The sequence below is a fragment of the Lonchura striata genome, chromosome Z, assembly GCF_046129695.1.
Source record: "Lonchura striata isolate bLonStr1 chromosome Z, bLonStr1.mat, whole genome shotgun sequence".
NCBI classification, from domain to species: Eukaryota; Metazoa; Chordata; class Aves; order Passeriformes; family Estrildidae; genus Lonchura; species Lonchura striata.
This window is the reverse complement of record NC_134642.1, coordinates 78,488,282-78,503,839: the sequence shown is the minus strand read 5'-3', so window position 1 is coordinate 78,503,839 and position 15,558 is coordinate 78,488,282. Positions and strand designations below refer to the sequence as shown.

General features: G+C 38.5%; 1 protein-coding gene across 2 annotated transcripts in view; it reads left to right on the top strand.

Annotated features, from left to right (window-relative positions):
• EFNA5 (ephrin A5) overlaps positions 1 to 9,950 on the top strand; it is a 166,750-nt gene extending 156,800 nt beyond the window's left edge. For both annotated transcript variants that reach the window (XM_021524771.3, XM_021524772.3), the window contains 3 exons: positions 365 to 430; positions 820 to 900; positions 5,822 to 9,950. In XM_021524771.3, coding sequence (XP_021380446.1) covers positions 365 to 430; positions 820 to 900; positions 5,822 to 5,943 — 269 coding nt within the window. In that variant the 3' untranslated portion in view covers positions 5,944 to 9,950. The remainder of the gene's footprint in view (positions 1 to 364; positions 431 to 819; positions 901 to 5,821) is intronic.
• Positions 9,951 to 15,558: the final 5,608 nt, after the last annotated feature.

Here is a 15,558-nt window from a genome sequence, read left to right as displayed (position 1 = left end):
CTATATTCTGAAGTATTTTTTCATTGTGGACACATGCATTGTAGCAAAAGCCATATTAAACCACTGTTGAAGAAGAAGGTGCAGAAAGGTGAAAGGAGGTAATGAAATATTGAAGGTAGCATGTGCTTCACTTCTTCCATGTAAAATAATAAAGAAATTAATTTGAATAAAATCTGAAGTTATTATATGATTTTGGATAATCAAGCTACTTTGTTCACTTGAAGTCCTTATGTTTAGGGATTGAAGTATGTCCTGTCCTTCAGATGAAGGAAAGAGAAAGACTATTTTATTTCAGCAAAAAAGATATTTTGGATTTTCACTCTCTTACTCTTCCACTTATTTTTCCTTTTTCTTCATTTTACAGCTTCTGCAATCCCAGATAATGGAAGGAGATCCTGTCTAAAGCTTAAGGTGTTTGTGCGACCAGCAAGTAAGTTCTTCAGATTAAAATTTTGAAGGTGGTTTTCTAGCACCTGCTTTACTGTGTGGTCTAGGAAACAACAAATTTTTTTTTTTTACAGTTAAATCTCATGTCTGTTCTGTACATACAGCAATGTTTGTGTTATGATTTTCATTGTATTTATCTTTTTCATAAAGCTTTGTTTGAATTACTTGGCAGTTGCTAACTTGTTGTTTCTTGAACTTTGTACAAATGGAAGACTTATAATGGCATGTGGACAAGCGCCACAGACTTTAAAATATGAATATACCTAAGTATGTATAGTAAATGGAGAGAAAAAAAGAGAGGAAAAAAGGAGAGTGGGGAGTGTAAGGGTGTTTGACTAACATATTTGGCTGTTATCTCTATTTTTGTTATAGACAGCTGTATGAAAACTATAGGTGTTCATGATCGTGTTTTCGATGTTAACGACAAAGTAGAAAATTCATTAGAACCAGCAGGTTAGTATGCTTAGAGAATCTCTTTTAACAAATGTGTGTATCCCTCTGGTGCCTCAGTACTTTTTTTTCCTCTTCTCTCTGCATGATTTGCATGGTACAATTGCCCTCCTTTTGCACATTCCTAGTAGTGCTAATATAGTTTGTGATATACTTCCTGTATCATTGTTTAATGCAGGGAAGTAAAAATGTTGCTTTATTTGTTTTTTGGTTTTGTTTTGGTTTTTTTTTTTTTTTTTTTGGATGACATGATTTAGTGAAATTTGGTGTGTGCCAGTGTGAAATTTCCACCAGTACCCTGGAGCCACTGGCCCATCCAATCCAAAAACTCAGTATATTTTAAACACACTCTATTTACTAATTGGACGCAAAGTTTTAGAAATAAAGTCAATGGGCACACTTCATTTGTTAGGTGGTTTCAAAAGACTTGCAGAAAAACAGGACCACTGCTTCTTGAATGCCAGTACATGATGCAGGTATGCAACTAACTGAGATTTAGTTTAAAAAGAAACTAGTCCTTTGAAATTATATCACGTTGTAGATGTACTTTGTTAGGCAAAGTATCATTTAGCATATATGTAGACAGGTGGCTTTTCTTGAAAAATATTGTCTTAGGAATAAGGATGTTCTTCATCTGCCCAGGGCAAAGTTACATTAGCCTCCACCATCAATCAAGCTAACGTGTCTCCATGTGGAAAGTGCATGTGTATTGTTTGTGTGGCTGAAGTTTGTGACAGATAGAAGTGTAAATAATTCTACGGGTATGAGTAACCCAAATGACTCAAAAGGAGTAAAAATTAGGTGGGTATGTAGAAAAGGTATTTGCAGTAGTGGTACATATATTCATTTTATATGCACATACATCCTACTTACATGTTGTATTAAAGCCTCAGCAATGAAAATAAACATTATTTTATGAAAATACACAAATCATATCAGCAAATAATACACATATATCATTTAGTACATACCCTAAAGAAAAGATTACTGAGATTTTTTTCTCTTATGTTGTTTGAATATGAAGCAACTTTCTCTTTTCATGTAAAACAACATGTTAATTTTTTTTCTGTTTTTTATATGCAGATCCTTCAATGAAGTATCATAAGGCTTTTAAAATTTAGCTGATTTAAATAATTTACCTATAGATAAACAATAGAATGTATTATATTTCTTTAAACTAATTTTCAGATATTCCCTAAAAATTTGAAGTTTGTGAATCAAAGATGTTCTCTAAGTAAATCTAAATGCAAGGATAGTGCACTTACATTGGCTATATTTATACATTTATTAGCAGCATTCTTCTACAAAAGACACTAGAATGTTCTCTCAATGTCTCTACCTATTAATATGAAACTCAGTGCACTTCTTTACATTTTGTGACTTAGTGAACATGGTCTAATTAATGTGCCTGATACAGCTTGCAAAAGAGATCATCTGAGTAACACATGCCTGACTTTAGTAAACTTGATAAATTTTTGTTTCAGCGTCGCTTCTCACTTCCTACTGATTGGCTATAACTAGCTAACATCGTCACAAAAGCACATCATTAGAAAGCAGCAGGCAAACCAGGCAAGCAAAATCAAACAAAGAGCATCCTGCAGTCTGAGATTAAATACTGTTTGTGTTACCAGGGGGAAATAATAGCTTTAATGAGAGGGTTTGGTACCACAAAATTCCCACTCATGATATCGATGAATATTTGTATTATTAATTGGGCCAGTCACCATTAGATAATCAGTCACTCTGAGATATGCCAACTGCTGTCACATTTCTCTGTTGTTGGCCTGTTAGGGTTGCTGCTGCCTTGGTGGATCTTGTTGCATGTGTTCTGTGTACTAATTTACATATCTGATGAGCATCTTCTGCTTCTGTGCTCTCCCCTAGCCTGCCACAGTCTTCTTCCACAGTAGACAGAAGAATCAGAAGGCAGGAGTGTCATGTTCAGCAGATTACTCACTATTGTCTTTCTTGTAAAAATCACCATTTATGTGATTTTTGAACCCTTGTAATTTCACTAGTTTTGTTCAGAAATGTGTAGGAATCTACAGTGATTGCAATTTCACAAGTGGTGGAAGTAATTGGCTCTATTCCTATTCCTCCCCCTCTCTTTCTCCTTAATAATAAAAATGTCCTTAAAGAAAAATTGCAGCTGTGCATATCTGAAAGTTATACCTGAAGCATATGATGTAAGGCTGTGTGATCTGAAAAATTCATGGCTGTCAAAATAATTTTTTCTCTATTGCTGGTACTCCCAGTGTTTAGTAGTGACCTTCTGGATTTTATTCAGGAATCTTTTTCTCTTCTTCATTTGTCTTCAATGCTTCAAATGAAGCAAACCCTTTTCCCCAAGCCTTAAAGGCTGTGCAGTTATGACTCTGCACCTCCAAGAAAAATCATATTTGTAAAGTGATTTTCATAACTGCAGATAAATCGTGTTCTAATATATGAGTGCAGAAACCTTGCAACAGCATTGAGAGAAATCCCAGATGATTTCTCAAAAGGAATCCCTTAATGTTACATGGAAATTAATTCTTCTGTGAAGAATGGCTTTATAAAAGTGGCATCATAGAATGTCTCTGTATTTTTCATTTAAGAGAGGTAATCTTATCTTAGTACTTTTTCATGGAGTTTTTCAGCAGTAGCCAGTGTTCCAGTTGTGGCAGTATCTGATAGTCAGTGAGAATGAGGATTTATTACTGTTATACACTATTGTGGTTTCGTGCTGACTCACTGATGTAATTAGGCCAAAATTGTTGACATTCAGTGTTGCAAATTCAGACTTATTTGCGATTCTAGAGGTAGGAGGTAATAGACATAATTCTCCGCTGTAGTTTTAGTTCATCAGCAGTGAGTAAATGTTTCTAAACTGGGGACAGCTAACTTTAAATATATGAAAGGAGGTAGAATTGGCAACACAGGGATATTTTCCCTGTTGTTTCTTAAATATGTTTTAATTGAGAAGCAAACTTTTCTGAAGTACTCTATTGCCATTGCAGTGTCACCATAGTACAAGATATAACCCAGAAGTGAAATGTAAAAGAGCTTTTGGTATTGATGATTAGTGAAAGTAGCATTTTCAGAAGCCAGCATTCACTGATATTTTTAGATTCCTTTGGAATAATTCTGGAGGAAAAGACTAGGGCCTCATTTGGCCCCAGTATGCCTGGGAGGGTCTCCTTGCCATACATGGTGCAGAACTTCAACTTAAGCCATTTTAGCCAGACTTCCCAACTCATGCCACAGAATCAAATGATGGGTAAGGTTGGAAGGGGCCACTGGAGGTCATCTAATCCAACCTCTGTACACAAGCAGGTCCCCTAGAGCATGGTACTAATGGTTGTGTCCAGATGGCTTTTGACTATCTCCAGTGAGGAAGACTCCATACCCTCTTTGGACGCTCTGTTCCAATGAATAGTCACCCACACAGTGAAGAAGTTCCTCCTCTTCAGGTGTAACTTTCTGTGCATCAGTTTCTGTCCTTTGCCTCTTATGCTATTGCTTGGCACTACCAAGAAGATATGTCTCTTTCTCATAAACATGAACATATTTACAGCTAATCAATGCTTGCTTTTCATACTTTTGCCTTGAGTAGCCTTATGTGATTACAGCATCAATTAGTGCTGGAGAAAGTACATGTGATAAATTGCTAATTTGGTTTACTGTGCACCTTGCTGTGTAACTGAGCTGCGGCTGAAGAGCCTATTAACCTAAATTATGCTAAGTGCTCTCCTGATTTTGTGCTAGGTGTCAAGGGTATGAAAGCTCGCCTGTGGCTAAAGCCAAGTAACATGAAAGGCTCCATGACAAAGCAGGATGGTGATCCCAGTATCCTGACTCCTGCTTCCCTTAGTGGCACTGCTCAGGTCTCACCCAATGTAATCTGGCGGTGCAATTTTTTGAGATGAGAGCTGAGACAGATACATCACAGGCACATTGACATCTCTTACAAATTAGGGAGCTTATTTCATTAAGTAGGTGAGATACTATGCTGGAAACTTTCGCTCTAAAATAAACTTACAAATACATTTTGAGGCCACTTCATGCTTCCTAAAAGGTTTTGGCTTTTTCTTTTTATTTAGTAATGGAAAGCAAGAGCTGATTTTTTTATGGCAAACCCCAGATTGATTGCTTTTTGAATAGCTAAATTAGATAGCTTTTGATATGGAGGATATTTGCTACCTTGTTTTCTTCTGCCACTAATGCATAAGCATGTTTTCCTAACTCATCTGATTCTTTCTTCATTAGTTCTAGTAGCATATATGTAAATCTCTATTTTGTGTACCATGAAAGGTAGTGAGATTCTTCCAGCTGGAGTATATATTCTATAAAATTAGTGACTGTCATGTTTTAGTCTTTAAAATTTTATTTGAAGAAAGAAGGAATGATTTACATCTCCTGTTCACCCCTAGATGCAACATACTTCAGTGGAAATTTTGTGCATGGAAGGGGGGGGTCTATGTTTGGACTTACAGGCTGTAATTTCAAATTCAGGAGCCAAAATCAAAACCAAATAAGGGAACTAACTGCAAAATTAATTCTGGGCCTGTTTTGAAAACCAGGTGTTTTTATTTAGCTGCCTCCCAACTGATGTTGCTATCTAATCCTAAATAGATTAGGTAGATCCTAAGATGGAACCACAGTGTTTTACTGAAGAGGAACCTTTCATTCTCTAATCTGCTAAAGTCTGACTTACCTTCTGTTCCTCTGGTCTTCAGTGGGAGGGAGTTTTGCCAGTAAGAAATGCAGGACTTGGCCCCAAGTTGGTTACATAATGAGGTATTACACGCTTGTGAAAGTCAATGACAGCACAAGGTTCATTGCCCTATTTCATAAAGGCACTGAAATCTACTTAGAGTTGTCAGCTCAGTGAGAGTTTATTAAGGATGCAAAATCTCATTGGAATGTATGCTTTCTGTTTGAACAGATGATACCGTACATGAGTCAGCCGAGCCATCCCGTGGTGAGAACGCGGCACAGACACCAAGGATACCCAGCCAGCTTTTGGCAACTCTATTGTTCCTCCTGGCAATGCTTTTGATATTATAGCACAGTATGCTCCGACAACCTGTCACAGAAAATACCAGGGTCTTGGAACATCAAAGATCCACCTAACTGCTCATCCCAGGAAAGGGACTTTATTGTTTTTGCAGATGTCAAATTGTTATTTTTCCTTTTTCTTCTCCCTTTTAGCCTGAACTCAGCAAAAATTTGAAGGGGATAACTAGCTTCAGCACCCACCCCTACCTACCCTGTGACTTTCTTAACCCCTCCATATAAATAAAAGGACTCCAAATGAAAATGCCAAACTATAATAGTGACACTAGTGATTCTTATTTTCTTCTGCATTCTCCTTTAAGAAATCACCTCTGTTAGCTCACTGTGTCATCCGTATGTGGACAAGAAAGTGTAGTGGCAGATGTGGTCAGTGAGGGGTAAGGAAAGTGAGTGAAAACCTGGGAGAGTCTGTCTCTGTGGTACAATATTTATGCCTTCTCATTCAGCACTGTAAGATGGTCATGCAAGGCATTGTGTCATCATGTCAGGACTGGAGGGGAGATATTAAGAAATAGACATAACGCCATTTCCTCCAGAAGTTTCTAACTGAACAGGCTTCTGAAAGGGGAAGACAATGTTTCTTATGGGACTCTTGAAACATCTTTGACAGTAAAATTTTTGCTCACAAGTAAAAATGCTTTATTTGGTGAGAGGAAGAAGTTAGCACACAGCAGGCAAGGTCAGATTTAGGAAACTTCACTGGGGGTGTGAGTGCCTCTGTTATTTCGTTTTAAGGGGATAATGCACACCGGCTTATTTTATTTTAAAACAAATCACCGTGGTGCTAAAATTTTTTTCTTGAAATGCAGAGGCACTTTTGAGAATAAAGTGACCTTCCCCAGCGCTGACTTAGTAGCTAATAGCCTTGGATGCTGCTCTGGGTATTAATACATGCCAAAAGAGGACATTGGTGGCCAGAAGAAACATGTTTGGGACACAGGATCTCCAGTGTTCTCTTGATTTGTCTCTCCTGTAAGTTCCTCAATCATGGGAATAAATCACATGTAGAAGAAGCCAGGGCAGTCTAATAGCATTGTTTGGTGGGGGAAAAGAAAATAAGTGTGGAATATTAATTCAATGTTGATTTTTTTATCTTTTCCCCTTCCAGCATAGTTTGAAGAATAGAGGAAACGTGTTTATCAGCTGGAGATAAACTAGATGGGCTCCCAAAGACTTAACAAAATATTTTTTTAAAAATCCACTAGAATAGAAAATACATTATTTAGATATACTTTATGCTGAGAGTGAGTATATATGCTTGTCCTATTTAAATGTGAGAGAAGCGGAAACCCTTGATGCAATTAGGAAATGGGACTGTCTTGTTTGATGGAACTAGGAGTGACCCTGTTTAAGGAATCTGAGCCTTGGCTAACAAAACTTGAAAAAGTAATTTGCCAGGATGTGCAAGCCTTGGGGTATTTTTTGGCTAGGCTGCCATGAAATTCAGACTGCTAAGCATAATCAGTGAAATTTCAGACCCAGACTGAAGCAGAGCTTTTCTGACAAAAAATATGGTAATTAAGTTAAAGGTGAAACAAAGCATGGAGATTATTCAAGCAAAACAAGATTTTTCTGTATTAGTTACGAAGAAAAATTCTGCCGTAATAAAATTGAGTGATGCCATTAGTGGACATAATTTCATAGACTTTATATTTTTAAATTAAGAAGAACCTTCTAGAAGTTGAGGCAGGAGAGGGGAAAATAAAATTGATATGTAAAGGGAGGTTTCATGCATGCTGAGCTATGACCTGGGCTTGCCTGATATCATATATGTTCATGAATACAGGACCTATACTTACAGGAGACATGCAGGAAGTTCGCTCTAGTGTGAAATGCATGGAACAAAGATACACAAACGGTGAGGGAAGTCATCATCTCATTACAGGCTGTATGGTACTTTGCTCTCTTTAAGGTGTATATACTTGATACACACACTAATACTTTCTGTAGGTAGAAATTAAAAACCTTTGGATGAGGTGAGCTTAATCAGAATGCACTGTATCAAATGGATTATTAACCAGAGTACAGATAATATTGCATGATGTGTAACAATGTTAAAATGATTTACAATAATTCCAGGCAGTCATACAAGTAGTACAAATTTGATGTAGAAATGGTGACATTTGTCATCCTTTTTCTTTGAATGATGTTGAAGACGTCCATTTGCCCAGAGTAAAGCATTGTCACTGGCGTTACACCTGGTGAAACTCACCCACTCACCCAGAGCCTTGCTGTGTACGTGGGGGACAACACAAGTGATGATCCCTGGGCTGCCCAGCATGGCTGGGAGCAGCATTCCAGGCCCTGCCAGTTTCATGCTTGATGGCATTAGGCAATCCCAGTCATACCAAGTACATAAATGTTGGTGGGTTTTGTGTTGTGTTGCAAACCTCTGGATGCTTTAAATGCAGATGTTGCTGAAAATTAAGGAGTTTGTTGCTCCCTTACCCTTCATCTACCCCTGCTCAAGTCTGAGGTACTGATTCTCCCTAGCCTTAGTGGGTTACTTACACCCATGACCTGCACTCCTGTCTGCCAAGGGCATTGCAACCTGAAGCAGGCAAAATAGGGATCAGTCAGTTTAGTGGATACTGTGTATCCTTCAATAGACAAGGTAACATTTCGTGTCAGTTTAGAATATTGTTTTGTACTGTACTTACCTGGGTGGCGAAGGAAAGATAAGTAAAACTTAAAGCTATGTTCTTTAAATTCTGTATTATTAGCAACCTCTGTTGTATATAGTGTTTGATAATAAAGTATTAATTTGATTCTTATGTCTTTTGTAAGTGAGAACAATAGACTTTCAGGATATTAAAATCACGTGTTGATTACAAGACAGAGCTTTGAAGCATCAAGTGTGATCATGGCTGAGAACTGAGAGACAAGTGGCCATGACACTGCAGCATACAGGATTCATCTTCGAAAATCGTTCATCTGTTGCAAGACTTCACAATGTCAAGACCTGGAACAACATGACTTTCGATGATCAATGTTTTGTCCTCGGTGTTTAAAGGTCTTATGTTGGAGCCCTGTGGTTTCTGTGTTAGTTTTGTTCTTTTGTATCATGTTTTTTTCTAAAAAGGCTTTGGGGATATAACAGCTTTTCTGATATTTTGTTTGTTTGTTTGTTTGTTTTTTTCCTCCTGTTTTCTTTCTGGATTTGTTCCCATGAATAGTTTTTTCCAGAAGAGATCTTGCCAGTGTCATGTGCGATATATATATGTACTTGGTTCCAAAAGAACTAGAAACAAATTTGGGAAGTACAGAGAGTAGTTGAGTAGATTGTTTCCTTTCTTCTAGAATTATGGAAGGAAAATGGTTGTATTTGTACCTGTTGATTCCCACCCCTAGCCCTCAAAACTGAACTTAATCTATTGCCTTATGGGTGCAATGGTTCAGTCACTTTCAGAGGTTTAGAGTATTAACTCTTCCCGTCTTTTCATTACACTTGGATTTTGTGATCACCAGTTTTAATGTACAACCCTCCACATTTCTCTTCCCTCTTCCTGCCCTGCCTCCTCTCCCACCCTCGTCCTTTTTTAATTTGGAGCTGTGAATGGGCAGATCTGTTTCTGGTCTGGCATCACTGAGTTTTTCCCATGCATTCGCCCTCGAGCTTCTCAGATGTGAGACAAATCTCCCTACAATAGGCTTGCTGCCATTGTCTGTACAGTTTAATAGATGCTGGCATGTTGGAGGTTACCCATGAGTCTGCAAAATCCGCTTACCATGCTTACTCTTGACACCCCATTGAAGACACTCATTGTGTATGCATCTGGGTATGAAAGTCCAGCTCAGTGTGGTCCTGTGCTTGTACTGCCCTGCTTTGCAGTTTCTTTGCACTTATTCATTGAGTGCTGTTTTTGAAATGCTTACATTATATAAACTTAAAAGAAAATGTTTAAAAAAACCCCACCCAAATGCCCTGCCCCATGAGATCTGTATTTGTATATACACGTGTCCGTACAATTATACTTAAATAAAATTAAAGATTTTCATCATTTTAATTGGTTCTTTTAGACTATATTTTGTTTAATTTACTGCATTTTCATTTTGTGGTCTGTTTTTACCTACCTTACCCAGAGAGATAGAATGGTTGGGGTTGGAAGGGACCTTCAAAGGTCTTCTAGTCCAATGCCAAGATATCTAGGGATATCTTCCACTAGATCAGGTTCTGCAGAGCCCCATCCATTGAGTGTTTCCAGGGACAGGACAGGCAATGAGAGGAGTATGAATGGGACTGGATGAAAAATTCACATTACAGGCACAACAACTGAGTACCTGCAGCTGTAACTACCAATGCCATGGCAGATCTCTCCTCTTCACCCTTTTTAATGTGTTTAAAGCTCTTCCAAATACTTAAGAGGGTAAGGAGCTGTATCAGCTGGTGCATTGCATCATCACTTTGCCCTGTTCTGGGCCATGCAAGTGATCTTCCTCCCCTGGATAACAAGTGGTTGTAAGGTGCAACTCTTAATTCTTGAAGAGTAGACCTAGCCCCAGAGTTGTGCAAATAGGGCAGGTCCCCCTCTTCCCAGAATGTCTCTCAGCCTGGCAAAGAGATGAGGTTGGAACTGGCTTTGAAATATTCACCATACCTTTCTTTATCAAAAAGGTTCAGAGCAGCCAAGTCTAATGAATGGGAGAATGAATGCATTAGGTGACCTTATTATGGAACCAAGGTTTCCTCCTGAAGGGAAGGGGTAGAAAAGTGGAAGCTTGAGGAACTGGATGGCTTTCTCCTCCTTCCTTCCACCCTGCCCCCAGAGGCTGATACAGTAGTGGCTCTCAAAAAGTACAGGACTACATTGGTGTTGACTTGTGTTTAGGTCTGAAATAGTTGTCTTTGGCAGTGTCTGCTCACTACTCATATGATAGATTGAACCTGAGAATTTAAGTCATAAAAGGTGGGGAGCACATACCAAAACCTGTAGTACATGCACTGTGCATTCAAAACTGCTGTAATTGCACTGTGCTAGCATTCGGCTCACAGAAAGCTTTTTATTATATTTAATTAGTGGACAGGGTAGCAAATAATAATTATAACTTAGACTAACCTTCTTTTAAAATGAGAAGTGACAGATTGGTGTCTGTGTATTTGATACAAAGTATTGATGCACCATTTTTTTTCTCTGGAGCTGTGATGTTACAACCAGGAGAGGGTTATAAGTGACATATGTTCAGTATGTTTTAACATAATACCCATGTCCAGAAAATATCCTGCACACTTAATAGCCTTTGCTCAGAAGACACTCTGCTTTTGCTGAGAATGGTATTTGATTTCATTTTTCTGCATTAGTGTGCACAATGGGCCTTTGTACTCCCTCATCTTTCCTTCTGCAGAATATTTCTTCTCACAGAGTTCCTCTGAGGGCATTCTTAGGAATATTCAGGCATGCATCATACTGCTATAATATGGTTCTGTGCCAAAGTGTTTTTATTCATTTAGAACAAAGCTTTGATTTATACAGGTTAGAGATGTGGTAATCAGCTGGGATGGTTAAATTTTTTACAGGCTTTAACAGAACAGAAATCAAAAGTACCTCCTTCCTTAAAACTCTTATTTTTGTTAGCATTTGCCTTTACTGGAAAGTTTAGTTGAAAGCCTGAATCAGCTTTATATGGCATGTGTATGCATAAAGAACCCAAATCAAGACTGAGTCTTCACTGTAAATGCTGCAGTGCAGACAGCTCCTATATATGGTTACTTGTGTTTGCTTTCAGCACATTTGATTTACTTCTGCTAATCAAACAACCTGAAATATCACCAATTTGAATTTTTGTTGAAATTTACCATTAGACCACAGAGAAGCTTTTAAAGCAAAGTCTTTGTTCGAGGAAAAAGTAAACTTTAAGAAAAATTCAAAAATAAGAGATACTACAAATATTTTTGTGCTAAGTAGGTTTTCTGTTGCTTTCCTCCCCCCAGATAAATCTGTTAGCTGACTAATTCTGTCAGTCATATTTCATTTGGAAAAATTCAAACCACAAGATAACTCTTGCAGCCACCAGCACATCTTGAAACACTCATTTTTCCTATTATGGTTCTTCAAGCAAGTTCTCATGTCATTTGATTACACAAGGAGGAGTATAAATATGAGAAATTGCAGGGTGGTAAGCTAGATATGTATTTGGAGAGAAAAAAGAAGAATTTTTTATTTTCCTAGCACATTGTGAATGCATGCAATGCATTTGAGATCAAGAGTATAGAGTGATTTCTAGATTCCTCTACACCTTGTAATGCAGCTGAAGGATGGAGGTTACCTCTGGCTGCATGTACAATCTCAAGTGTCACAGTTCTTGGACACAATCTCTCAGTTCTATGTTCAAAGCCTGCTCTCCCTGAGTGCTATTTTGTGGGACTTGCCCACTTACCAGTATGTACTTTCCAGTACTAATTTTAGCATTTAAATATATTTATCTATCCACAGTCAAAATGCTGTTGAGAATACTGAAGTTTTTGTCTGGATAGTATTTGTAAAAGGAAAGGTCAAGTAAATGAAAAGGATACAGAAGGTGCAAGTATCCCTCTGATCCTTGTTCTGCTAAGAACCAATTGTGCTCATGTACTCTGAAATCAGGGTGTTTCAACTTTTTGCTTGACTAATCACTGACCACTAGTCCAAGAAGTTTTTGAGGCTCTGTTTTTTTATCTCCTCGCTTTATCTATAGCTGAACAAAACAATAAGTTTAGAAGCTGAGCACAGCAGAAGGAAAGCATCTTGAGGCCTAACGTAGCAACCCTGATGAGACACTGAAGCCTCAACCCATTTACACTTGGGTATTGGGAATAAGTGGAGTGTTACATATTGCAGATGACAAGCTGTGGTCCAGCAGCAACTATCAGTGTCTGAGGAGGGTCAGAAGAATCAAGCCCTTGGCTGGGTGTGAATGCTTCAGTGGAAACTTGGCATGCTGTACATTATATAGCCCTGCGTGTATCCCAATTCCTCTGTTCACTACAATGAGGGTGGAGAAGGGGTGGGGAGGAAAGAGCACATTCAGTCACAGATGGTTGAGCAGCAGTGGGAAGTATACAGCAGTCTTTAAGCCCAGAAGTGGTTACTGGTGTAAACTGCCTGTGAGTAGACTTGCTTGTTTGTGGAAATTTTGTAAAAACATGAAATAGAAAACCTGGTAAGTTTGATTGTGATTGCGTCTGTGCTTGCAGAAATCAAGGAAAGATTTCCCATTGACTCAGACCTACGTTGCTCAGTTTTGAAAACTCACTAGCATTTAAAAATACACACCTCACTGTGCTATTCTAAAACAGGAATAACTTGGGAGTCTTGCACTCTGCAAGGCTTTTCCTGGAGCTGCTGCACTTAGGGCTGACAGCTCAGGATTTTGATGAACCAGGCCCTTGTGAGAGGTCTTCCCCAGCTGCTGAGTACTCTGTGTAGCAGATGTTTTAATGGTAGGCTTTAGAATTTGTTTTGGGAGGAAATTTTTGTTTTATCTCTGCCATCAAAAAGATCTTGAAGCTGGAGCATGTGAAGAGTGTAGGTATAGTGACTTTCACAGGGTGGAGTACAGCTACATTTTGATTTTACACAGCTGCAGGGAGAAGAGTGGCAGTTTTCCCTTAAGAAAGGATTGAACAAGAGTGTGGACCATGCACAATGTTAATGGTTAGACTTTAAATGTGAGTCAAAGACCCGATAAACCCATGCAGCGATGCTTATCACGCTTTCTGCTTTAGTTTTACAATATCCTGGTTCTTGCACATAATTGCATTACAAAAGACCTTGCCTTCCCCCTGGCACAGAAGCCAAAGCAAGTGTGCATATCATCCTTCCTGGTGAATTCTTGCCCCTTTTGTGGTTGTTTATTTCATTAGTTATTCTAGGTTTATTTACAGGTGAAAAGAAAAGGAAAAACTCATGTATATTTCCTATTCTCTGGTCTCATTAGCCAGATTTCTCCAAATTCTTGTACTCTAGAGAAGTTTTGCCAAGTAGCTAAATGAAATTCACATGGCATGAATATTTATACTGCTTTAATGATCAGATTTTTGCATCCATGAATAATAAAGGTTTTAAGAAGAACAGATAACTAGATTGGCACAAAACATTGAAGTGGTTAATATAGCAACCTCTCTGTTGCAGGATTCCCCTGAGAGCAGCAGACTGAGCAATCTTCCTCCCCTTCCTCTTTCTCTAGCCCCAAAATTAGTCTGATGGGACATACAGATCCTCCAGATAGCTTTGCAGAAAGCAGGTATTTTATCTATAACTGGTTCTATAGCCATTTCTTTCATGCTTGCTTTGAGGAAGTTCAAGGCTTTTGACTGAAAAAGGACCTTCAACTTTTGAACAAGATTTTTGTCCACAGAAACATTTGCATTTGAATCTGAAGCTGCTACTTTGCTTTGTCTTTTCAGCAGCAACTGGCTGACAAATGTTTGCATGATTCAGAAGTTTGGGGGCTGCAAATCTAAACAGCACAGTTTTCATGAGCTGAAGTAGGAAAGAGTAATCCTCTCAACTCCCTGTGCCAGCTCAGGGATGCTGAAGGGCAATGCTTTAAGTTCTGTCTTTGGTGAGAAAGAGAGGAGCTGCAAGGTTCTGAAGACCACAGACCTCATTTTACTGGCCTGTATCTGCAGCTGCTAAAAGCTTCATTTCTTCAGTGTTAAAGTGATATGCTCTAAGCTCATGACAGCATTGTTCTTAGAGGGGACACTGAGCTTTTTACCCTTTGATGCTTTTTAGAGCAAGGATTTATTGCATGTTTACTATACCCTGGTGTGCTGGATGTGTGGTAGCAGGTGTCAGGTAATGCATGTGTAGATAAGCAACATCAAACCAGCAAGTTTCCACCTAGAGGATATCCTCACCCTTTCTCTCCCAGCTCCTCCCTGTGCTGTGCTGTTGACATTTTGCCTTGCTGCCATCCCTGATCAATGCAGGTGTTGCTGGGGATCCAGGGTAAATACTCTGCATTTTGTATTTTTGCCACTTAAAAAGATACCAAAAAACACTTACCTGAATTTTGATCAAACCTGTCCTTCAGGGCTGATAGTCAAGGTTGCCTGCCACATTTTACTACACATCTTGTGAAGATGGCTCAAACTCGGCCACTGATGGCAACCTTGCCCTCAGAGTAGGAGCTAAAGGAGTCTGGGTAAGAGCTGGCCTGGAAATCTGCCTAGGGCTACGTACTGCAGCTTAGATGAGTCAGGCAGATGACATCACAGATATCTGAGGGAAAAAAAGGAATGAAATCTGCTTTTCTTAAAAGAAGGAAATAAAATTTAAAGCAAAACTGTGATCTGAAGTTGCAGATGAGTGTTTTCAGAAATGTTTACTTAATTGTATTTATTTACTGGATGAACAATCAGGGAAATAAAAGAAGGTTTTAATCTTAAATGCAGATTAAAATAAATAACCATATTGACATCTTCTGCATGTATGGATTTATTTGGTGTTACACCCAGCATACTGAAAATAAAAAATCCTTCAGAATTCAAACCGTTTTAAATATTTTTAAAACTTCCATCAAGGGAAGTTAATAAACTTGCTATGAACAAGCAGATCCTTTTTTTCTGTGTGCTTATACATGACACACAACCAGTGCCATGGAATTGAGAGTATTATCTGGATG